This window comes from Larimichthys crocea, chromosome XII, assembly GCF_000972845.2.
Source record: "Larimichthys crocea isolate SSNF chromosome XII, L_crocea_2.0, whole genome shotgun sequence".
NCBI classification, from domain to species: domain Eukaryota; kingdom Metazoa; phylum Chordata; class Actinopteri; family Sciaenidae; genus Larimichthys; species Larimichthys crocea.
In genome coordinates, this window is record NC_040022.1 from 18,109,826 (window position 1) to 18,135,475 (window position 25,650).

The following is a 25,650-nucleotide window of genomic DNA, read 5'->3' on the forward strand; positions in this document are numbered from 1 at the left end:
AAAGAAGAAGAGGATCAGAGGGAAGAGAAATGTCCCCAAGGCTGAAGGTAAGACTGAATATTTTTCATCTCTTATCGTAATGACAATTTACTGTTTTCATGTGAAATGTGACTCAGACTTTTAGGATGGTGTTCAGAGTCATTAAAGATCAAATTTGATTAGATTTAATATAAAGAGCACAAGACAACTTCCCCACAAAGTGAACAGTGATTCTGAGGTACAAGGGTTCTTTGTTTCTGAAGACTGAATTATGTATTTTATAAAAAAGAGCAGAGTTAAATGTCGTTTGATTTAATATAAGTATTAAAATGTTGTTTAATGCATGTTTAAGAAGCACTGTTTCGTTTTTAAAGTTTCAGAAACTGATCAGTGTTTTTGTTTGTGTTGCAGAGTCTGCTTCCAGACCTGAGACACAGGCGGATGAGGTCCCCTCTTGCTCCTGGCACAATGCTCCAAACACTGCACAGACTCCACTGCCCTACCCTGCTGACCAGATGCAAAGACAGGGGCCCAATACTGGAGACAGACTAGAATAATGAGCTCTCTTCTTCTTCTCTCTCTCTCTGTCTGTCTCTCTCTCTCTCTCTTTTTCCATCTCCATCTGTAAACATTCAACTTCACATCCACATGAAGGTCCTGAACCTGCAGCCCAGAGGTCAGGACGGACTGATGGACCTGCTGCAGCATCCTTTGTGGCCTCGCACTGCATCCTCACCGCCACAGGTCAACAGTTAAAGCCTTGTGCAGTTGCTAAGGGCGCCTGAAAACAGACAGTATTTGTACTGTTGATAATCTACTACCTGTGCAGGCACAGGTCCTGGCCCTTCACATCCACATGAAGGTGTTGCTCCCTCTCATTCACATGAAGGTCCTGGCCCCTCAGATCCACATGAAGGTCCTGTCCCTTCACATCCACATGAAGGTCCTGGTCCCTCTCATCCACATGAAGGTCCTGGTCCCTCACACCCACATGAAGGTCCTGAACCTGCAGCCCAGAGGTCAGGATGGCCAGATGGACCTGCTGCAGCATCCTTTGTGGCCTCGCACTGCATCCTCACCGCCACAGGTCAACAGTTAAAGCCTTATGCGGTTGCTAAGGGCGCCAGAAAACAGACAGTATTTGTACTGTTGATAATCTACTACCTGTGCAGGCACAGGTCCTGGCCCTTCACATCCACATGAAGGTCCTGGTCCCTCTCATTCACATGAAGGTCCTGGCCCTTCACATCCACATGAAGGTCCTGGTCCCTCTCAGCCACATGAAGGTCCTGGCCCCTCACATCCCCATGAAGGTCCTGGTCCCTCACACCCACATGAAGGTCCTGGTCCCTCACACGCACATGAAGGTCCTGAACCTGCAGCTCAGAGGTCAGGACGGACTGATGGACCTGCTGCAGCATCCTCTGTGGCCTTGCGCTGCCTCCTCACCGCCACAGGTCAACAGTTAAAGCCTTGTGCGGTTGCTAAGGGCGCCTGAAAACAGACAGTATTTGTACTGTTGATAATCTACTACCTGTGCAGACACAGGTCCTGGCCCTTCACATCCACATGAAGGTCCTGGTCCCTCTCATCCACATGAAGGTCCTGGCCCTTCACATCCACATGAAGGTCCTGGTCCCCCTCAGATCCACATGAAGGTCCTGGCCCCTCACATCCACATGAAGTTTCTGGTCCCTCACATCCACATGAAGGTCCTGGTCCCTCTCATCCACATGAAGGTCCTGGTCCCTCACACCCACATGAAGGTCCTGAACCTGCAGCCCAGAGGTCAGGACGGACAGATGGACCTGCTGCAGCATCCCCTGTGGCCTTGCACTGCCTCCTAACCGCCACAGGTCAACAGTTAAAGCTTTGTGCGTTTTCTAAGGGCGCCTGAAAACAGACAGTACTTGTACTGTTGATAATCTACTACTCGTGCAGGCACAGGTCCTAGCCCTTCACATCCACATGAAGGTCCTGGCCCTTCACATCCACATGAAGGTCCTGGTCCCTCACATCCACATGAAGGTTCTGGTCCCTCACATCCGCATGAAGATCCTGGCCCTTCACATCCACATGAAGGTCCTGGTCCCTCACATCCCCATGAAGGTCCTGGTCCCTCTCATCCACATGAAGGTCCTGGTCCCTCACATCCCCATGAAGGTCCTGGTCCCTCCCATCCATATGAAGGTCCTGGTCCCTCACATCCCCATGAAGGTCCTGGTCCCTCTCATCCACATGAAGGTCCTGAACCTGCAGCCCAGAGGTCAGGACGGACTGATAGACCTGCTGCAGCATCCTCTGTGGCCTTGCGCTGCATCCTCACCGCCACAGGTCAACAGTTAAAGCCTTGTACGGTTGCTAAAGGCGCCTGAAAACAGACAGTATTTGTGCTGTTGATAATCTACTACTCGTGCAGGCACAGGTCCTGGCCCTTCACATCCACATGAAGGTCCTGGTCCCTCTCATCCACATGAAGGTCCTGGTCCCTCTCATCCACATGAAGGTCCTGGTCCCTCACACCCACATGAAGGTCCTGAACCTGCAGCCCAGAGGTCAGGACGGACTGATGGACCTGCTGCAACATCCTCTGTGGCCTCGCGCTGCCTCCTCACCGTCACAGGTCAACAGTTAAAGCCTTGTGCAGTTCCTAAGGGCGCCTGAAAACAGACAGTATTTGTACTGTTGATAATCTACTACTCGTGCAGGCACAGGTCCTGGCCCTTCACATCCACATGAAGGTCATGGTCCCTCACATCCCCATGAAGGTCCTGGTCCCTCACACCCACATGAAGGTCCTGGCCCCTCAGATCCACATGAAGGTCCTGGCCCTTCACATCCACATGAAGGTCCTGGTCCCTCTCATCCACATGAAGGTCCTGGTCCCTCTCATCCCCATGAAGGTCCTGGTCCCTCACATCCACATGAAGGTCCTGGTCCCTCTCATCCACATGAAGGTCCTGGCCCCTCACATCCCCATGAAGGTCCTGGTCCCTCACATCCACATGAAGATCTTGGCCCTTCACATCCAGATGAAGGTCCTGGTCCCTCTCATCCACATGAAGATCCTGGCCCTTTACATCCACATGAAGGTCCTGGCCCCTCACATCCACATGAAGGTCCTGGTCCCTCACATCCACATGAAGATCCTGGCCCTTCACATCCACATGAAGGTCCTGGTCCCTCTCATCCACATGAAGGTCCTGATCCCTCACATCCCCATGAAGGTCCTGGCCCCTCAGATCCACATGAAGGTCCTGGCTCTTCACATCCACATGGAGGTCCTGGTCCCTCTCATCCACATGAAGGTCCTGGCCCCTCACATGCACATGAAGGTCCTGGTCCCTCACACCCTGTCACAATCAGTCCTCCAGTCTCCCAATTTGCCGCCTTGTGTTTGTCATGCCCCTAATCTCTGTGCATTTTTTTTTTAACTTAATTTTTTTATTTATTTTTTTATTATTAATAAAGAACACAACACAAACATTCCTTGACAACATCACAAATTATGTATGATAGTGCTTAGGACAGAGAACAAAACAAGCAACAACAGAGAAAAAAAAAGGATAAAAGACACTGGGGCCCAGAAAAACTGAGTAATACAAGTAGGTGAAAAATAATGAGTAAATACCTAGACAGTTAAGGCATTCCGGCATACTGTGGGATCCCCCTTAGTTAGCGAAGCAACTTGTTATAGGTAGCCACCTCCTCATGAAAACATCCGATCTTAATTGTAATTTAGCAGTTAAAGCTTCCATTCCATACACCTCCCTCAGCTTCTGTTTCCATTGTGTCACTGTAGGTGGCTGTGGATTCATCCATTTTATTGTCACCATTTTCCTAGCAGTCATCAGGAGTATATGTAGCAGGTGTTTTTGATCTCTAGTATACACGCCTTCAGGAGTTAAATCGAAAATCGCTCTTTACCCCTTTCCAAAATGGAAGCAACACTGGGCAATCCCAGAATATGTGTGAGTGGTCGCCCACCAGTCCACATCCTCTCCAGCAGTACATTGCAGCTGGATTATTTACAAATTTAGAGACCACATAAGGTGTCCTAAAAAACCTTGTCTTTGTCTTCCAATCAAACTCCTTCCACGTGTTACTATTGATACCTTTATGACATCCAGTGCACACTGTTTCCCAGTCCCCATCCTCAATTATAATATTTAACTCTAGCTCCCATTTGTTTTTGATATAAAAAGTATTGTCTGGTATATCTAATAACAGATTTCTATATATATGGGAAACATACCTTTTATTCGGTAATCGCCATCCCATAGAATAGATGGAGTAACCTCTCCATTTTCATTTATGTCCATATATTCTTTTAGCCTGTCACGTAATTCCTGTTGGATTAGGGGGTCATTCAATATTGAGACGTTAAGTCTCCAATATTTGAATTGTTTCTCTTGATCTAAATTCATTTTCATCTTAATGGGACTATGATCTGATAAAGTTATGGATTCTATCTTACACTCTGTCACTCTATGCACATCAGCCTTTGAAACAAGAAACATATCTAGTCTGGAGTAACTCCCATGAACTTGGGACCTGTATGTGTAGTCTCTGTCTCTAGGATGATGATATCGCCATACATCAATCAGGCCCAATCCGTCCATCATTCCCATAACCGTGGCTGCCTTTCTAGTTCGAGGCCCCTTCTGAGCAGGTAGTCGGTCCATATTTAAATTTAATACACAGTTATAGTCCCCCCCCACGACTATGATCCCTTCCCCTTCATCTGCCAGTTTGGAAGCTATTTTCTTTAAAAAAAAGGGACAGTCTTCATTTGGTGCATACGGGTTCAGAAATGTAAATCTGTTTTCCCCAATCGTACCAATCACCATGATATATCTACCTTCCTTGTCTTTTAAAACTTTTTCACAGCTGAAAAAAACATTCTTTCTAAATAAGATAGCGACCCCCCTTTTCCTCCCTCCTTCATCAGATGCACTGTATATTTGTTCCACCCAGTCCCTCTTTAATTTAAGGTGCTCTGCCTCAGAGAGATGTGTCTCTTGTAACATTGCAGCCGAACATTGTAAAACTTTAAGTTGGTTAAGTATTTTCTTTCTTTTAATTGGATTTCCCAGGCCCTTTATGTTGTAGCTGACTATAGTCAAACCATCCATATTACACTCCTTTCAATCCTTACTGTCATGATGCTTTGTAGTCAACTTATAAATTCCAGGTGCACCATCCTATGTTGTAAAAGTCTTATCAGTTGTCAAGGAAGTAACACAAAAACGAACACAAACTATGTACAATTTCCAATAACGAACATCGGAAATCAAACATAACAACCTGGCTTCCAAGTCCTCAACTGGCCTGTCTCCAGTGGTGGCCAGTCCCCGCGTGGAGCTGGGCAGAGGGTGGCGGGAACCCTCCGGGATAATGTCACATTGTGCAGCAGACCCACTCTGTCGGGTTAACTGCTGCGGCCCTAAAGTGGCTGAGTGTAGATCACTCATAATGAGTCAATAGCAGCTGATGCCACCCACCAAAACGACCAGATAATGTGCTATTGTTACATTCTGGACTCAGCAAAGTGTAAATAAATATAAGTAAGTAAAAAAAAGCCCGTCAACACCATTATATTTGGAGGGTAATTAACTGTAGCCCATCTAACATTGAACCATTCACAGCTTCTCGTAGCTGTTTAATTAAAATGGAAAAAACCTTACTTTTTGCTCAATATTTCCAAACTTTTCAAGGGAAGAAAAACCTGCAGTCTTTCTCTGTGAACATGCTGACGTTCCGTACTCTTCGGTTGGCGTCCCGTGTCTCCCACCTGTGTCTGGCCAGCTCTCGCTCCACTTTATCCCGCTCGTCAACTCGGACTTGGATATTTAAATCCTTCAGCACCGGTGCTGCGTCCATCACATTCTGGAAAGTTTTTTCCTCGGATCCCACCATCATCCGCAGCCGGGCCGGGTACATGCACTTCACTTTAACGTTTTTCTCCTTCAGCTGTTTCACCACGTATCTGACTTGAGCGCGTTTCCTCTGTAGCTCCGGTGAATAGTCATTATCAAAGTAGATCTGCTTTTCACCCATCTTCACTTTGCGCTGTCTCCAGGCTTGCTGCAGGATCTGTTCCTTCACTGTGTATTCCGCGAATTTAATGACGATAGAGCGAGGCGGGTCATTTTCTTTCGGTTTTGGCATGAGTGCTCTGTGCGCTCGGTCAATCCTAATGTCGGCCTCGGTCAGTGGCAGGTCAGTCAGCACCGTCGGCAGTAGCTTTTTAATGAAGGCGACCATGTCTCTCCCTTCACTCCCTTCGGGAACCTGATACAGTCTCAGGTTTTGCCTTCTGTGTCTGTTTTGAAGATCTTCACACCGTTCAAATAATTCCGCCTCACGCTGCAGTAGGAAGCCGATGGCTTTTCCGTGGGCCGCGGTGGTCTCCTCTGTGGTTGTTATACGCTCCTCCGCGTCAACCACCCTCTTTTCCAGCTTTGTTAGTTGTGCACTTAAACCACCGACCGATGTTTCAAGCTTTGTGAATGAATCCTTACTTTGGCCATTAAATTCCCTTACATCTATACTCATCTGCAGAATGTCCCCCCGTATTTCTCGGTTCGATTGGGCAATAGCCCGCAGCATCCCCTCCAGGCTATCTGCAGCTTCAGCGGCTTTGCTAGGGCGAGCACTAGCTTCGTCAGAAATAGCATCCTTCTTAGCATCAATTGGTTCCGATAATTTTTCCTCTCCTTCTCTGTTTCTGAACTGGTATCTAGCGAGTCTGTCGTTAGCGCTCATCTTTGCGGTGTCGTTAGGCATACTTTTGCTGAGTTTTGTTCAAAGTTAGCAGGTCAGCACAGCTCAAACTTTTGCGTCCTACTTGAACATGGCGCCGCCGGAAGTCCTCCTCACCTGTGCATTTAATCCCCTTGTTTCCCCTTCTCCAGTGCCAGATTGTTAGTGTACCATGTGTCCTAGTGTGCTTTTTGGTTTTGACCCTTGCCTGTTTTTGACATGACCCTGCTTTTGTCTTACCCCTTTGGATTGTTTGCCTGCCTTACCTGACTGAACTCCCGTGTACCGAACCTTTGCCTGTGATTAAAGACTGTTTACCTCCTGTATCTGCCTCCCGAGTCCTGCAGTTGGGTCCTGTGTCCGTTACACCACAAATGCAGCATGACTTTCTGCACGTTGGTGCACCAGAGCATGCGGCTGGTGTCCTCTTTGTTCCTCATTCTAGTGTAGCTGTCACTGGAATCAGTGTTTTCAGTTAAAGAGTTAAGATAATAGTCATGATAATTAGATACCAAGTGATTCCCTTGGTCCAACACAGTTATAAGGCCCTTTTTCACAGTAGACATTTTGACCTGTCATAGCTGGAAAAGGATAGGTGTTGTAAATAACATTAATGATGGTGTCATCATTATTTTAATTATTTACCTACTGTGACATGTTAAAATGTCTTTGTTATCCTGCCTTTGTGTCTTTGTACTATCCTTTTACAGGACATGTACTAAAACTTGCAAATAATGGTTGTGTAATAGTAATATTTTTTATTATACAACAGACTTTGTTGTAGATAATTGGAACACTTCTTGCCCAGTGCCAGCTGGAATAGCCTCCTGATAAGCTTGAAAATGGATGGACGGATAATTGAAACACTACAGTTGGATATACAGGATGGCAATTTAAAATCTGACATTATATGACGTTTTAAGTGGTATCCCACTGTATTTCAGATCGTTCTACAACATATGCTATAATATAACTCCTGACAACTTTGGGCAGGTTTAGGTTTGGTTATGATTGGTTGTTGACAGTGGTAATAGCCACAGAAAGTCAGAGACTATTAATATATATTAGTATATTAGTCCAGTGCCTCCAAGCAAGGTAATTACAAGATGCTTCCTGTCTCTCAAGCTGATGTACTTAGAAAGGTGGGGAGTGTCAATTTCGATATTGACTGTGAAAATGCCATGTCATATAATCACTATAAAATATAATGACTGTGCTATCAGAAAAACAACAAAATTATTTTTGTTGACAAAACAAACACAAGGTCCACTCTGTAGCTTTTGACTGTATCATCCTCTATGGTGAAAACATCAGGTTTTAGGTTTGAAGATGGTCAAATTTCAGTTCCTCTGAGCCCTTAAAGGATAAAATACACAATAGAAGTTGTTGTTCACAGGATGATACACTTTTATTCATATTCACAACTGTGTTTACTACAGTTTCAGTTGTCAGACTCTTCATTAGCTAAGTATGCCATTTTATTTATAAAATAATTTATAATATCTATCCATTTACTTAAGGTGAGGTGGGAGGTTCTCTAAGAAGACAGCATCTTATAATTGCTTTGCTTGATACCATGAGAATTTTTTTTGTAAAGAAGGGTCATTCTGAGGTTATAAAAGCATAATTATTCTCATTTTTATGTGATTATGCACTGATAAAAACACAGTTATAAATATTAGATTTCACTTCTGTTAATAGATACCCTTAAATGTGACACACTGGCCCTTTAATAAACATCTGTGTAACAGCAGATTGTTCTTCCTTCACCTCTTTGACATAATAGTGTTTGATTTGGACGTTGTCTACAAGAATCTTGTCTCCCTAGACTACATATTTTAAAAAATAATCTCCTCTCAAACGTCAGGCTCAGAGACTCCTCATGTGCAGCAGCCAGAGGGCCAAGCTGCTGCAGTGCATTGTGGTCTGAGTGCTAGAGGAAGCTGCTGCACCGGAATCTGAAGAATTTGAGGTGTCCGCCAAGTCTGCTGCTGTTCATCGTCGGCTCGTCTCTCCGTGCCTCTTATCTTCTCTACACTCTCTGCGGACGGACTGTAAGGTAACATACGTCTCCAAATCCATCCACTTATTCATCGCCGAGTCGCTGCGTTGATCGACGCTAACACGAGCTGTTGAAGTTAACGTCCTGCAGGAGAAGCTACTCGGCTAGTTAGTAGTTGACGCTATGCTAAAGCTTGTCTTGTACCACTTTGGGCTCGGGTAATAGCTTCAATTTAAGAGCAAAGAGTGGCTTTAAAATTAAGATTTTTTTACGACAGAGCATCGCCACAGTTCACACCCACTGGGCTAACACCGTTATGAATGTAGCCGCCGCTAATTAACCGGCTAATAATTTCCATTCACTTCCATGTTAGAGCGTTAGCTAGCAACGTCTGTGTTACCGTAATGCTTTTAAATGAGCTCAAAGTAGCTTCTAAAGTAGCTTGAACACTTTTTTATTTTATTTTTATAAAGCCCGGTAATAATGAGTCGTATATAGAGAGACACTGAGTGCTGTGGGTGTGTTTGTGACAGTTTCAGTTCATTTAAAGTGTTTGGCGAAATAAATAAAACTACAACACACCAAACGACAGCCGGCTAACAAACATATGATACCAATTGTTGGGATTAATAGCAGCAGCATAAGGTTAATCTGCTGCCCTCAGATCATGGCGCTGTAATGCTGAAGCTATCTGAGCAGGAAAAGAGTTTTTTTGTGGTGAGACACTCTCACAAACCAGACTTCCTGTCTCTCACACAGTCAGGCCTGTAACTATATGAATTATCTCCATCTCACAAACAGGCTGCTACTGTAGAAACGGTGTTTGTTTGTCTGTATTTATACACTATAATGCAGTCTGTCTTTTCTTTCAGGTGAAGGAGTAAAAAATGTCTCAAAGCGACAAAATGAAGGTAAGTGTTGGCAAATGGTTATCACATATCTGAACTAGTACAGTATGCAGTTGTGCCAGATTCCTGCTTCTGTTTCGGCGACTGTCTGTCTACACTAATGAGAAATTGAGAAGAGAGACGTGTCATACGCTCTTATTCTCTAATGCTTATTCTTTAGTAAAGTTAAAACTTCATCTTAGGTGGTAAAAATCTAAACAAAAAGTCAGCTGAACATTCACACCCATTTCAGTGGGTGTTTCCCACATGGTTTGAAAACACTAAGCATAGGCCTGAGTGACCCAGCACTCGCCCTGTAATATGTGTGTGTGCCGCTCACCTCATGACTCACCGCTGTGGCTTTACGCTTGTTGAAAGGCCCCAGAGGCAGGGCAAGAACACACAGTTTCTCTGGCTTATCAATATGACCTTCGCTGAAAGGACGAGGGAGGGAGGAGGGCTCACAAATCTTAAAATACTGCGAGGCAAAGTGAGCAAACTAAATAGGGAACGTGTACCTTTTTTGTATTTGATTTTGAAATTGCTACAGAGGCGGTTGAAGCTGTCCCTCTTCACATTGGTCTCTCTAACTCGGTGTAGGAAAGGGCCGTAAACACTGGAATGATGGGTGTTAGTTTCTTTTGCAAATAGTCTGCAGAGGAGTCACTGTTGCCCTCCTAAATATCCTGGCTGTCTGTGAACAGATGTCGCCTCAGTTGTTTTCTACTCAAGTGCTAATAATCGGCTGTCTTGTTGTAGTTTATGATGATAGACAAACCATATTTTAACTTCAACCTGCATTATATTTATGACTTTTAGTTGAATTATGTGCATTCTTTCGTATGTTTTTATGTTTTTCTTAAAAATTGTGACTCTGCTGATCTTATACTTTATTTTTTTCTACAGCAGGGGCAGTTCACCAACCCTGAGACCCCGGGGTACGTTGGATTTGCCAACCTGCCTAATCAGGTTCATCGCAAGTCAGTAAAAAAAGGATTTGAGTTTACGTTGATGGTGGTAGGTGAGTGTCCTTTTCTCCTTGTTACTAAGCAACACTGGTTTTAGTTTAGTTTTGAAAATGATAGTGTATCTCAGTGATAACCATGTTTGTGCTACACAGCTAGAGCAAATGTGAACATTTGAGGAATGTGTTTTAGTTTGTTTGTTTTTGTGATAAATTCATGCCGGGATCTCGGGGCCATCGGCCTGCACACTGTTCTTCATTATTTCTCTTCATAATACAGACACGTTTCACAACTCTTTCACCTCTGTCGTTCCTTTCTGTTTGTATTCTGAGAGTAATGCATAGGTGTGTGCTAGTGTGCATGGAGAAAATGGCAGATGTCACGTCAGCGTAGTTGCTCAGCTGGCGCCAGCAGCAGCAGCGTAAACTCATGATGTGAGAACTGTGACTGTGTGAACCTCCCTGCTCTTGTTGGAAGAGGGGGAGGGTAGAAGCTCCCCCGAACACTGCTCATCCTTTTTGCTTTAAAATAAACCAAAGAGGAATGTAGCCAGTGGGCCTCGAGGGATTGATTCACACAGTGGACAAGGCCTGATGGTCCATCCACTGCAAGAATACTCATCGAGTGCTTATTTAACCTCCTGTGTGATCCCGGCTTCTTAAATAAATCAGTGTTTTCCTGCGCGTCTATATAGCTGCAGCTCCCCCGCTGATTGAAATAATACGTACTCTGAAAATGTATAATTTCTCCTCAGTCTGCGCCAGTTTTAATGCTTAAAACTCTGGTCTTTTTCCTCTAAAGACTGGACTTATATTGTGTTTGATATACTGTATATGTCGATTTGGATTTTCAATACAGGATGTTCTGGAAAGTTGCCAGTTTAGGATGTAGTAAAGACTTTGGCTATGTAAATCTTTTGCCATGGCTCTGGTGGGAACCACAGTAGCATTCCTGGGTAAAGCACACAAGCTTTAGGTTGTTTATGTCTCAGCAACTGTAACTCTGTGACCGTTAAACTTAAGGAACTTTTCTTACATTTCTTTTGTTTACTGCTGTTTACTTACTTTCTGAACTGCTGCTGTAGTTTTGTGGATTTGGCAGACAGAGCTAAGACATACTCCTAGACTGAAAGTCTCAGGGGATCTGCAGAAATCGGCTCAAAGATATCTTTAGGCCGGTGCAAGGTTTTTCACTTTCACTTACCTTGCTTAAACTGTAGATGTTTATTGTCTTATTGTCATGTGTTTGTGTCGCTGCTGTTGATCTATGATAAATATGTTTAAATTACCATTTTGAGCAGCTAATTGAGATTTAGTTTGATAGGGCTGTAGCAGAGGGATTCAAATGAAATCAGCCTTCAGTGCATTGCAGATTGCCATGTAAAGCCAGAGTTGAGCTAGAGGAAGATATCCAGGTGCTTAGTTCTTTGCACTAATATTTGTTAGAATGAAACTATCCAGTCGTCTTCCCCTTGACTTGTAGCACCTGCATGCAGCTGATCAATTATCAACACCTGCACTCTTTTTTTGTGCCAGCGCACGAGCGGGAAGAAGCTTCAGGTTGTTTAATCATCCATCTGACATAGTTCAGAGAAAGATTAATGCTGAAGTCAGATATAGCATCATGTATTTCCGTGTGGAGTGCGGCTTACTGTGCGTCACAGTGCAGATGTCTCGTTTCCTGCAGCACAGTGAGGATCTCCTTTTTTCTGTTCATTGAAACTTAACTCTGTATTTGATGAGATTGATTGATTTGCACTAACGAGAACTTGTAATATTTATTAATTTGTCCCATTTTGGTCTTGACTACTTTCTGATGTTCACTCCATGTTGATTGTGTCATTTTCCTCTGTTGTCAAAAGGTGAATCTGGACTTGGAAAATCCACCCTGATCAACAGCCTCTTCCTCACTGACCTTTACCCCGAGAGGGTCATCCCTGGAGCAGCAGGTAAAACACACATGCACCTAATAACTAAGCTGTTTTTGTGTAACAATGGACCCATTTAACAAAACTCTTGGGCTGACTCCGTCCTTGACATGTCATGTTGTTTTTTCTTCTCACAGAAAAGATTGAAAGGACGGTTCAGATCGAGGCGTCGACAGTAGAAATTGAGGAGCGAGGAGTGAAGCTCCGTCTCACTGTGGTAGACACACCAGGATATGGAGACGCCATCAACAGTCAAGACTGGTATGAAATCTTTTTTAGGGCGTATCTTGATGAGGCGGTGAAGTATTTTTAAATTTAAATGACCCAAAGTCTGTCCTGTGATCTCGAACAGCCTCAGACAGTTTGTTCAAATGTTTTAAATCTTAGAAGAATTTCATCTGCTGCAGTATACTCTGTGTTTGATATGGTGTTTATTTCTCTCATCCAGTTTCAGCACCATCATCAGCTACATTGATGACCAGTTCGAGCGCTACCTCCACGACGAGAGCGGTCTTAATCGTAGACACATTGTCGACAACAGAGTTCACTGCTGCTTTTATTTTATCTCCCCGCTGGGCCATGGGTGAGTCCTGCAGTACATCCTCGCGCACATATACAGCCGCTTTTCAGTTAGTGCAAGTTGTGTCATAAATACTTGAATTTCTTTGTCTCTCTTTGACCCCATGCCTGCCTCATTTCCTGTCCAACCAGCCTGAAACCCCTGGATGTTCAGTTTATGAAGGCCATTCACAATAAGGTCAACGTGGTTCCTGTCATCGCCAAGGCAGACACACTGACCCTCAGAGAGAGGGAGAGGCTCAAGCGCAGGGTGAGAACAACAGTCACCCATTGTTCAGGATCTTTTCCAGTTCCTGACATAAACAGCAGCAATCATGTGCTCATAGTCTCTGATTTAGCTTTGTGGGTGTCAAAATAATGTAAAGTTACTATATTGAATCTGGGCTTTAGGTTAAATATGTAAAAACAGGGGTGTCGTTTAGCTCAGTTGGTAGAGCAACCGCCCCATGTAAAAAGGCTCAGTCCTTGCTGTGGCGGCCCAGGGTTCGAATCCGACCTGTGGCTCTTTCCTGCATGTCATTCCCCATCTCTCTCTCTCCCCACATTCCTGTCACTCTTCAAGCTGTGTCTGTCAGATAAGGCTCAAAAAGGCCAAAAAAAAATCTATATGTAAAAACAAAAGAGACAGAAAAAACACAATGTGACAGGAAGTGTCCGGGCGGACTAGTCAGAAATGTTGTCTTTTAAATAGTTTGTCATGACAGGTAATAAAAGGTGTCTTGTCTCTGTCTTCTTGGTAAGATTCTGGATGAGATCGATGAACATGGCATCAAGATTTACCACCTTCCTGATGCTGAGTCGGACGAGGATGAGGACTTCAAAGAGCAGACCAGGATCCTTAAGGTAAACTCTCCATTCTCTGCAAAGCCTTTCATACCTCAACAAATATGAATTCCTCTGAGCCAAAGACAAGTAACTGTTTGTTTTAAGTGTCACAATGAAAGTCAGCTTTATCTCCCAAACAAATTTCCGTACAAATCATCCCATTCTTCGAGGGTTTGTTTTAAGTGTCATGTGGGTAGCTACAGACACATGAACCACTCCTCTTTTCCAGGCTAGCATCCCGTTTGCAGTGGTGGGATCGAACCAGCAGATTGAAGCCAAGGGGAAGAAGGTGAGGGGCCGCCTGTACCCCTGGGGAGTGGTGGAGGTGGAGAATCCAGAGCACAACGATTTCCTCAAGCTGCGGATCATGCTGATGTGAGTAGTAGACGAGACCCACTGCTCTTCTTATTCTTTAAAATTGAAGTGATCAGGGCAAGGCGATATTAAGAGTTAGTAATCTGCAGAGATGTATTCTGTCTGTTTTCCTACAAATTTTAACAACACTAGCAGTGTAATGTGGTCCAGACAAGTTTGGGCCTCTGTCCATGTGAGGTACAGCAGAGCCAACATCTGTCGTTTTCAAAATGTCTGTGCTGGAGTATTTATTGGTTTTCCATAAACTCCACAGAACCCACATGCAGGATCTACAGGAAGTGACCCAGGACCTTCACTACGAGAACTTCCGCTCAGACCGCCTCAAGCGGGGTGGCAGGTTGTCCTCCCATGGTTACATTCTGCCTCTTTCTCCTGCGTACGTACTTGTCTGTCAGCTTGCTTCTCTGCACCTCCCCCACCTCAAACAGCAAACCTCTGAATTAGACTTAAATCGTGTTCAATACAGTTTAAAGACAAAACAGCACAGAAATGCATAAATATAATGAAGTACATGCGCACAACACAGGCCTTAGAGAGAATTGAAACATCCAGAGCTGTATATATGAAAGCTGAGTTAGCGGATTGATTACTGTATAATGGATCATGTATCTACGTTTATTCTTCTGTTGTTCATCCACTGTGTAATGTTGTTGAACTAGTGTCATTCTGTAGTACTGTAGCTCTAACTCATCATTTTGCATGTTAACTACATCAGGTAGACCACTAGTTCTCAACCTAGGGTGTCAGAAAAGTTTAGATTATTATTAAACATATAAACTTGCAGAATAAGGTTACAGTAAAGACCTGAACAACAAGCTATATTCATAGAACCCTGAGTATCTGCCAAAGAACCTCGTCCCACATTGGAAAAGTGTAGTTTGAACAACCAAGGAGCTAACAGGACAATGGCGAAGTATCAGAGAATTAAAAAAAGCATATTAATATGCAAGTATTAAAAACAGAATTCTATAAAATGTTCCTAAATATACGAAGAAGAGTGGAAATAATAATCTGCTGAAAATGAATCCAAATAACTTGTCTTGTGCAAACTTCCTGCAGTTATTGCGTTCACTATTTGGGTACAGATTATCAGCTGTTCTCTGTTATTGTTACGCGCTGAATGTAATACGAAACATCCAAAAATATGTGACTCAGTCAGGGCTCGTCAGTTTACTTAATGATTTTAAAAAAATATTTAAAAAAAAGGGTCTGTGAAGGAAAAATGCTTGGAACCAGTGAGTTCGGCCGTTGTCGGGAGGCAGAGTTGAATTCACTGCTGTGGGCTGTAGTGGGTTGTGGTTTTTCATGGTTAGTTGGTAGCTAAATGGCGTATGTAGTTTGAGAATCTGTAGAGGTTGTGAACAGAATTACTGTGTGTCATTTAACATAGAGTGGATATATCATCATTTAACCCTCACTGTAGACCAGAAAGAATCTTTTAGTTTTTCTTCTAAAGCCAACCCAGGATAAAGGGAGTGGTTTTACTGCCTTCTCATTGCCTCGCCATCTGTCCAGTGATGGCTGTCTGGTCTTGATTTGACCAATCCCATGAATGGACTGTTGGAGGTACCGTTTGTTTTTGTTTTTTAATCTGGGGGAGGTAACGCTGTTCCCCTGACTCTCACGCTCACTGCTTCTCTCTTGAATCTTGACTGCTTTCATCTCTCTGTAGTTATTTGTTGTAGACGCCCGCTTTTCTGATCTTTCTGCAAAAAACAAACAAACTCTACACTAACCCACTGACCCCCTTCTTCACTTTCTCCATGTGGCTTTTGTCATGTTTGCCTAATGCTATTTAAAATAGTACACTGTGCACTGTCAGGCATGCACACATACACAAACTTCTTCAGCTGACTCTTATAACTCGTATAACTGTGCAGCTAACTTGATGATTCTTTTAATAATGTGTGCACATTTTCCAGGGTTGATTCTGTAATATCAAAAGTAACTTTTAGTTATGCCATTAAAGCAGGGGGAAGGGGCCGGAGCCGGAGGAAATGGACAAGGATATGATCCTGCTGGAGAAGGAGGCTGAGGTGGGACATTTCAGACTACACTACTTCAGGATTAGTCAAAAATATAATTATAATATATGAAGGTGGAGCCTGCAGTCACACTGGAAGCAGGGGGAACTATATCCGAGCTTCTAGGCAGATTATGTTCTGACTTTGGACAGAGCCAGGCTAGCTGTTTCCCCCTGATTTCAGTCATTGTGCTAAGCTAGGATACAGGCATGCTGGCTGTATCTTTACATTTAGTATATAGGCATTCTTTCTTCTGTTCAGGTTCACAGTTTGTTTCTATGCATGTTGTCAATGTGGCACCAGTTGTTTCTAGTTAGCGATTTATAACTGGCTGTCGGGTATCAATGATAGCTCAACTGAAGAATAAAAAAAAAAGTTCTATAAATAAACTAAATGAATGCGCCTCAGCGTGCAGTTGTTGTTGTTTCCTTGTCATACATGTCGATGTTCCGTGTCGCACAGTTGAGACGAATGCAGGAGATGATTGCCAAGATGCAGGCCCAGATGCAGAAGCAGGGAGATGGAGAAGGGGAAGGCCCCCATGCGTGAAAAGTCTATGGTATGAGGAAAGAATCACTCTAATGCAGACACACTATTTCCTGAACGCCTCATTTCCTGCTTTTCAAATTTGCATACCTGAGACCTAACTGTTTTTTCTGTGAAGCCAATCTTGATTTTAGTTGTAACTTTCCCTTTTCTTCTCCACTGTAGGTGTTTGAGCCACTGCTCGAGTTTGACTAGAGAAGGACGGACGATAGCAGAAAAGGCCATCTGGTTATTGACTCGTACTGCTTGCCACTATTTTTATTCCAATCCTACCAGGATCTGGAGTCATTTTTTTTAATACATACAGTAAAGTATATTCAAACAGTGTTATGTTTATATATTTACACATGGTTCATTTTTTTTTTCTTCTAATTTTGTTTCATTTTATTAAACTTTTGTCAGTTACTCAAATGAAGTCACATGACCCATCTAAAATGGTGGCATATATCTTTAATACATGCCCTTTGGGATGTTCTGTTACCATTTTTTGTGTTTCCTTACGGTTTTGTTTTTTTGCTATTGAGAGAGCCAAAGTATCGCTGCTTGTGTTCAGTGCTTTTGGTCCTAAAACATCTCTGAGGACGTGCTAACCTTTTGCTCTGTGAAAGAGCTTCTTTGGGAGAGTCAAAAATAGCTTTTCATGCCATTGTCTCAATGTTCTTTTTGTCAAGAGAAAAACATGATTTCATCACACAAACTTCCCTTCAAATATGGCCCACCCTGCTCAGTGTTCATCATATTACCCTCCCCATCTGCATGCAATTCTCAACTCTAAATTTCAGGTGGAGTTTCCTTTCTAGGGCTGCGTTAGGCTCATCTTCTCCATTAGTACAGTTCTCAGATCAGTGTCTCTTAAGTGCAACGGCATTCAAGTGTTGTTAATCTCCTTTTGAGTTTGATTATAAATTAAATATACTGTGACCCTTGACCTCTTACAGTCTTCCTGCACACCTGACAAATGAGGCACGATGCCTCCGGTGCTTTCAGCTAGATGTCATTACTCCATACTGTAAAAGTGAAGTCATGTGTCAGGGAGAATTAACTCTTCTTTTTATTGGTGCAGTGAGATTTAAGAGGTATAAACTTCTACCTGTCCCAACTGCTGAGTACTTTGTTGTTTTCATGACCACAGAGTTTAAAAGTGACCCGATGAGGTCAGTGTAGCCAACGTTTCCCTCACCAGCCAAGATGAGAGTTCTTGACATTCCTCTTTGTGCTGTTTTTAGCCAATATTAAAGTACCAAATATTGTTTTTGATGCATATATTGTAATAAAAGTTTTATTAAACTTTACCTCTTGGTGATCTTTATTTATAAAGAAAACAACTGGATCGATGTTCAAGGTTCATCACACTGTAATAAAGTTATTACACTCTGATATGAGAAGAGTCTAGAGTTTGTCCAGGCACATTAACTTTTACCTCCTCCTCCTTTTTTGTGCGTGTGTTTCATTTCAGTGAGATTAATTGCCTCTGACAGATAAAACCACACTATGAACCCACCCTGACTAATGGGCCTTCAGTAATTACAGAACAACGAGGTTAATTACCCCCAGTTCACATTCCTTTTTTTTTTTTTTAGAGAAAGACAAAATGAAAACAGCAATGACAGTTTTAATAAGAAACACAATTAGACTTCATAACTTACATAAATATGAACATGATTGTTTTTAGATTTATATGAATGATTGCTCCACTACCACCAGCACATGTTACAGTGTAATGTGCAGCCTTAGACTGTCACTTGTCTGAACAGACACAAATGAAGATGTTAAACTAGCAACACAGACCAGCTAGTATTTCGATATGATACATATCACAATAAATCTGTTGTGGAAATGTCGAACTGTAAGCCATCCTTTCCTTTTTTTCCAGAACAACTATGAGTTCCAGCAAACACCAAACACTGAAGACAATGGGACATTTTCTATAGACTTTATTATAGTTTTTTTCTTCTCAATCTAACAGGTATACACAACGCTCTAAATGTCATGGCTTTTTTTGTCTTAAATACTCTCCGCTCTTAAAGAAAAACTGTAAAAATATTTAATTATAACTAATTAAAAGATCTCTTCGGGGGTGGGGGGGGTAGGACTGGGAAGGGTGCAAAGATACGAGGGGTGAGAGGGGTGTGTGTGTGTGTGGAGGGGGTCTTCTGTGGTCCTTATCTGAGGCGTTGGGTGGGTCTGGGAGACAGAAAAGGGGGCAGAGTTAAGTTACATCCAGCTGGAGTTTCACCGCGAAGACTGGGTGGTGTTACCGTTTAAAGAAAACCTGGAAGAACGACATGAAAACGATTAATTCAGATGAATGAGCGTTTCCTGCTCCACAAAGGACATCCGAGCTGACAGTTGAGATACTTGTCGGTATTTTCACCTGCACACTCTCTCTTTCATGTGTGTGACGAGGCGGTCGGAGATGCCCGGACACGACTCCTCTGCCAAGTTAAAGGCATTTTCAAGCTCCTCGATGGCTCCTACGCCCCCACCACTCGCCCGCCGCTTCTCCTTCAACTGGTGGAAGAAAGATCAAATAGAAAGAATTTTGAATGTCATGTAATGGGAAGCTTCAACCAAACAATTTGCCAACAGAGCATCATGCTTCCCTGTTTTATTTCAACTAGTACATACTGCTTCAAAACATCAGTACATGTAGGAAGAATAATCTGATCTGCGATTCAACGACGGCCAAATTAATGACACGATGAAATAATGTGATAATCTGTATTTTGTTTCTAGTTTAATTTAAGAATGCTGTTTTAGTGTTTGGACAATGAAAAGTATTATTCAAAGTTACTGTAACGGCAACTTTCCATTTAAACTTCAGCTAAGATGCTGAGTAGGCTCACTGTGACGCATTGGTCCAAAAAGAAAATCCAAAGTCCATGTTATAAGTTTTATGATGCAACAACAAATTTAAATTGGCATAATGACGTACTGAACTTTGCAATATGAAATCAGTGCTAAGACGATAATAAGAAGTGAAACAAGATAATAAATAGTGACATGGTCATAAGTTGCAACAACGACCACACCCACTGTGCTGATCACCAGAAGTAACGGTGACCTACAAACGTGTGTGATCAAAACAAATAAACAACGCAAACTATATCCACACATTTTGGCTCCTACAGTTATATAAATCCCCATCCCTGACAGTTAAGCCTACCTCTCTGAAGATAGGTGTTACCAAAGCAGACAAGCACTGTGACTTCGGCTGCCTTTTCACCGGATCTCCTGACTGTGAAAGGAAGGGGAAAAAACAAGTGTTAGGGAGAAAACAAAAAGATTTGACTCTGTGTCTGTCTGTCGGCTGTGTGTGTCTTTACCTCTGATTCTGTGTTTGCGTAGTCTTGCTGTAACTGGCTCAAAGTGGTGGGTCTGACTGTGGGGAAGGTCCACTGGGGACACGTATCCACGTCACCATCAGCATCCCTGAAGGAAGGAAGCAAGAAAAGAGGAGAATGAAGGAAGGAAGGAGAAATACGACGAGAAGAAGAGAGCAACTTCCATGACATAAATCAATGACCTAATTTTAGTACAGTCAGAGACGAGTGTTCCTATTGAGGACAGTTTATAAATGTGAATGGTTACATGTGTTATATCCTCTTTTTTAACTGTTTCCTATTAGCAGAGAGAGGTCAGTCCTGGAATGTATCATAAGCTTTTACAGCTGACAGAAATGTAGCAACGTGGAAAGGTTCATTACTGATACTACTTGGTGGGTAATGATTTCTTAAATTCTCTAATAGGTCAGCTTAGTATCACAAATTTAACAACTTGGCTGTGAATAGATCCTTTGGAGAGTGTACAGCTGGAGTGTGTGAAAGTGCGTTAAGGCTCACATATCTGAGTCGTCAGAGCTGGATTCCTCCCCGTGCCCCTCTGACTTCCAGCGCCGGTAGCGGTCAATCAGCTCTGTCAGATAAGCCGTCTTCTTGGTGTACCGTGTGATGAACTTGTGCTTCAGGAGCTCTTTGGCTGTTGGCCTCTGTGCAGACATAGCAGAAAGACAGACAGCGCAACATTCACTGACAGCATTATTGGAAGAATCACACTGCCGGCACTCAGTTGTCCAGTTGTAACATGCTAAAAGAAGCTTTAGTAATGAGTCCGCCGTCACAGATTTAGCAAAAATGTGAGACTTGGATTGGGTTTGTAAATTTGAGAAAACCCAGCACAAATTATAATGCCTGTTAATGGCAAGATATGCTAATCTAATCACAAGAATATTTGGTAGGATAAATAAAGTCTTACACTCTGAATGGCCGTGCCAATCTGGAATTATTTTCATTCAATTTTATGATCTTATGATTTAGCCTAAAACAAACAGGACTGATCTCATTTTAGTGCTTGCAGATGTACGCAGGTGTACTACTTACAAAACGAGGGTCTTTATTTAGACAAGCTTCCACAAACTCTTTGAAGGGCTTGCTGTAAGGTCCCTCAAGTGTGGGTGGAGTATTTTTCGGGATGAGGAAAAGGACCCTCATGGGGTGTAGTTCCGAGTTGGGTGGTTCCCCTTTAGCGAGCTCAATGGCAGTGATTCCCAGGGACCAAATATCAGCCTGAAGTGAGAAAACAAACAAAGCCTGAAGACAGCGTTCACTTAAAGCAGTAACACAGACCGCTCTTGTCCAGTCCACAGACTCACCTTGAAGTCGTAGGCTGACTGTTTGATGACCTCTGGAGCCATCCAGAAAGGCGTGCCGACAAATGTGTTCCTCTTAATCTGGGTGTCTGTCAGCTGTCCCGCCACCCCGAAATCTGCCAGCTTCACGTCGCCTTGCTCCGACAAGAGCACATTGGCAGCTAGGCGAGAGAGAGACAGAGAAAGATAGAAAGAATCAAAATACAAGAGGGAGCTGAACAATAATGCTAAAAACAAAGCATCAAGAAACATTTCATCCGAGCTTGAATAATGGGGATGTTGTAGCAGCTTATTTAGACTAAGTGTAAGTGTCATTTTTGAAATGCTAGAACAATAATATTTGGGATATTATGTATTACAGATGGACAAAGGACACTTTGCATCCACTTCACCACTTCCTCAGTAACAGCCTTATTAGCCCAGTCTTCTTAATTGTTTCACATCTTTGTCATCATGGTGTCATTATTCCTGCAGTTCTGTAATGATTCCCGAAGGCTAAATAATTTTTTCTCACGAAGGTGTGAACAGAGCATCAGATACAGAGAATCACAGATATACATTTAACACCTACAGTATGTTGCAAGCTCGCAGATGGTGTTAATGAACGCATGCATCTTGGTAGCATATTTCTGTGTGTGGACTTATTCTGTCCAGCATCTGGTTAAGACTGATTATACGTGTTGTTCCTCAGCAGCTCTCTCGTCGCTTGCTCAGTCAGCTTGAATCAAAGCATATAAATATCGACGTAGAGTCTCCCTACTCAACACAACTGCAAATTATCTCTGAGTTATGGGTTTGAAATTTGACTTTGTACCAGGACGACACTGTAAAACTGATATATACAAAATGCTAGATGGACTATTATTTTCTTCTTTTGCATTATTACCTTTGATATCTCTGTGGATCTTCCTTTCAGAGTGCAGATACTCCAGCCCCTTCAGTATTTCCCTCAGTATAGTAGCAATGTAAGTCTCTTCAAGAGGCCCTGGACGGAGCTAGAGAGAGGAAGGGAGATCAAAGTTATGTGATGAATACATTTGGATAAAAGTTGGGAAAGAGAGAGAGAGAGAGAGAGAGGTTTTGATCCACACGTATAAAAAGTGACATTCATAAAAAACTTTGTAAGCTGTAGAAAAATCTTCTTACCAGATCCAGAGCAGATCCTCCACCTAAATACTCCATGATAATCCACAGCTTGGTCCCCTGAGAAGAAAACATTCTTGATGAAAGACGTTTAATATTTAAAATGTCTGCTTTGTCTTGTCTCTATGCATCTCCACAGTCAATAATCTGCACATGCATCGCTTCATTATTTGTGACATCACCTCACCTTCAGGTATGAGCCATAATACTTGGTAACAAAAGGGCTATCACACTGGCTCAGCACCGTGATCTCCTGTTGAATGTCTTCGATCTCATCCTCTGCCTCCTCCAGATCTATAATTTTAATCGCCACCACCTCCTTTGTGCGGTTGTTGATGCCTTTGTAGACCTCTCCGAAAGAACCCTTTCCAATCCTCTCCTGCTTCGTGAAGTACTCCTCGGGGTCCAGCCGGGTATTCTGGTCCAGTGACAGCAAAGAAAGCATTGTGTGTATGTTGTGATGAGTTAAGAGGATTATTTGGGTGTATATGTGTGCGTGTGTGTCACTTGTAAAGCACTCAAAGAGGACAGAACTGGTGTGCTAAGAGCAAACGAGCACTCTTGTTAATTAGACGTGACAGCAGGAGTTATCTATCTGTTGGCCTATATAATACAGTGCTCATGCAATGCCCATGTATAAAGATAAGATGATAATTAACCTTTATTGTTATTATACCAATCTATTCCGTCACAGCAGGTATAATTACCTAGACTCTAGATCGCACTTTGCGCCAGGATGTAATTCAAGATGCATGACACTTGAAAGTTCAGTGGTTTTGTCTCTCCATAACAGCAGGAAATGAGTGATGATCTGACTGAGTAGGAAGCACGTAAAGAAGTCAGAACATTTCAGGTCTATGAGTATTAACAGTAACATCTACATTTCTAAAAACAGAGGAGGCTTTTAGATATAGCTCCATGATTTAATGAGATCTAGAGTTTCTAGTGACATTTTTCTGTCAGCTTCTTCTTTGGTGATGTTTCCTCTCATTCAGCGAGGAGATGAACATAAATGAACTCACACGCCTGTACGTTGTAAGTTTTATCACTTACATTACATGAAATGGCTTAAGACCCCCCCACCCATCTAAACCCTGACAGTCATGGGGGTTCGCCTTGTCTTGGATGAGAAGAAGGGAGGTGACAGTTGGTGAAAAAGAGGATTTCTGTACCTGGTTTTGCATGTCTCGAAGGTGTGCCATCCCCTATGCAGGTTGGATGGGTCAGGGACAGCCACAGCTCTCTCTTTCCGAAGCTATCAAGTGGTCCTTTCGGGTTTTTCCTCCCCTCCTTAGCTGTCTAGGAAGCTAGCTAGGTCGCTAGCCAACTAGATAAACACCCAATCTGCTGGCTTTAACGGGGCTGTCACTCCGCGCACTGTTTTCGGCCTCCAAGTCCAACGGAGGACCGAAGAGCCCGGCGAGACAACGAGCTATTGACCGAGAGACTCCATTTGTGTCGGCGGTGATGAACACGAAGAAAAAAAATGCTCCTTCCGTGTATTAATATTTAATTCATTTCAAGGAACGTTTAGCCTGTTGTTCATTTGAAGCTTCAGAGGACAAAATAATGGCCCAGACGGAGGACGCATGCGCATTGGCTTTGAAGAATGTGGAATTATGGGAGTTGTATTTCTGTTAAAGTAACTGAAAACCTGCTCAGTGTAGGCGCTGCCAGAGACACGCATGATAAAAAAAAGACCTCATAAATACATGTAGTGATCATTTCTGGACAAAACTGTGTTTGATTAAATCAAAACATAAAAAAACTGTGTCTACAGAGTGTTTCTGGTCATTTGAGTTTAATGGATTTAAGTAACTGGAGAAGATAAGATAAGGAAGATGTGACTGTTCAGGTGTTGCATCAGACAAGTTCAAAATTACAAGGCAATAATGACATAATGTTATTATTAGTAAGATAAGTAATGTAATAAAATAAAATAAGATAATATATACAATAAATAGATCTGTGTGTATATAATACATACACTCATACAGTATCTTCTACAGTACCATCAAAATTAACAATGTATAATACAGAGTAACATGATTCTTAGTGTTGTCTGTATTAATATATAAACATAATATAGTATATAATGTAGCCTTAAAGTACACTATCATATGGTATAATACCTGAGGCCATGTTGTATTTCAGCAGACAGCTATTTGTTGAGTCTGTGAGTCTCATCCCATTATAGACTGCAAATGTAAACAGACTATAACAACATTGATCCAAGCTCAATGCACAGTGGATAATGCAAATTGCCAGAGACGCAAATACATTAGCTATATATTATTGCTCTTTTGATACACCTGAACTGTTTTGGATGTGTGCATATCAATTGAAAACATTTACACTAACCTGTGCGATGAAATTGTACCTCTACATCTCTTTGTTTTATATTACACAGAAGGCTGGACACTTTGCGGCTGTTTCAGCAAAGCCCTGAAAAACTAGTGGCCAGAAAACAGACAATTAACTTTTAGACATTGCAGTTTTTTTTAATGAATGAATGAATTAAATTAATTAAAGGTAATTAATAATTGACAGTTGAGTGAATGTATGTATGTATGCAGGTCATGTGCAATGTCTGATAGGCTGGATGTGGTGTTTTTGTGCAATGTGTGTATGTGCTACGTCTTTGCTGTTGTTGTTGTTGTGCTGATATGTTGTTTTTGTGTTACATGTATATGCTGCTGGACACCTTAATTTCCTTCAGGATCAATAAAGTATCTCTATCTATCTCTATCTATTAACTATTTAGCCCTGTGTAGTGAACTATGTGCATGCACATTGATAATGTGATCAAATATCCCCATACAAATGATTATAACAGGTTATACATGTACAAATAAGTCTCATTTGATCAAAAAGTCAATTTTAAAATCATTTTCTTATAATTCTCAACAATTTCTTCACATGAAATCGTTTGAATGTATTCAGAAAATAACTGTAAAAAATGTGCTCTCTCTGCAAATAAAGATA

At 42.4% G+C, this 25,650-nt stretch overlaps 3 protein-coding genes across 4 annotated transcripts; 2 read left to right on the forward strand and 1 right to left on the reverse strand.

The window, feature by feature from the left end:
* Positions 1–904: 904 nt before the first annotated feature.
* On the forward strand, positions 905–3,534 carry LOC113747009 (uncharacterized). The gene is made up of 5 exons (XM_027284790.1): positions 905–976; positions 1,528–1,745; positions 1,981–2,223; positions 2,405–2,512; positions 2,748–3,534. The coding sequence occupies exons 2-5, from the start codon at positions 1,632–1,634 to the stop codon at positions 3,411–3,413; spliced, it is 1,131 nt and encodes a 376-aa protein (XP_027140591.1). The 5' UTR covers positions 905–976; positions 1,528–1,631; the 3' UTR covers positions 3,414–3,534.
* Positions 3,535–8,583: 5,049 nt separating this feature from the next.
* On the forward strand, positions 8,584–18,056 carry septin2 (septin 2). 2 transcript variants are annotated; one of them, XM_019259038.2, is made up of 13 exons: positions 8,584–8,803; positions 9,619–9,657; positions 10,540–10,654; positions 12,460–12,546; positions 12,663–12,786; positions 12,974–13,108; positions 13,237–13,354; positions 13,846–13,947; positions 14,159–14,304; positions 14,558–14,680; positions 16,274–16,340; positions 16,791–16,887; positions 17,040–18,056. In XM_019259038.2, the coding sequence occupies exons 2-12, from the start codon at positions 9,634–9,636 to the stop codon at positions 16,875–16,877; spliced, it is 1,128 nt and encodes a 375-aa protein (XP_019114583.1). In that variant the 5' UTR covers positions 8,584–8,803; positions 9,619–9,633; the 3' UTR covers positions 16,878–16,887; positions 17,040–18,056. The 2 variants fall into 2 exon arrangements, with proteins under 2 accessions (XP_019114583.1, XP_019114584.1); XM_019259039.2 differs by having other exon boundaries at positions 8,590–8,803; positions 14,558–14,641.
* A 737-nt stretch (positions 18,057–18,793) lies between these two features.
* On the reverse strand, positions 18,794–24,268 carry stk25b (serine/threonine kinase 25b). Its single transcript, XM_010733294.3, has 11 exons — positions 23,838–24,268; positions 22,853–23,083; positions 22,669–22,725; positions 22,409–22,517; positions 21,526–21,683; positions 21,254–21,439; positions 20,717–20,862; positions 20,201–20,306; positions 20,041–20,112; positions 19,249–19,385; positions 18,794–19,146 (listed from the first exon to the last, which is right to left on the reverse strand). The coding sequence occupies exons 1-11, from the start codon at positions 23,865–23,867 to the stop codon at positions 19,107–19,109; spliced, it is 1,272 nt and encodes a 423-aa protein (XP_010731596.2). The 5' UTR covers positions 23,868–24,268; the 3' UTR covers positions 18,794–19,106.
* Positions 24,269–25,650: the final 1,382 nt, after the last annotated feature.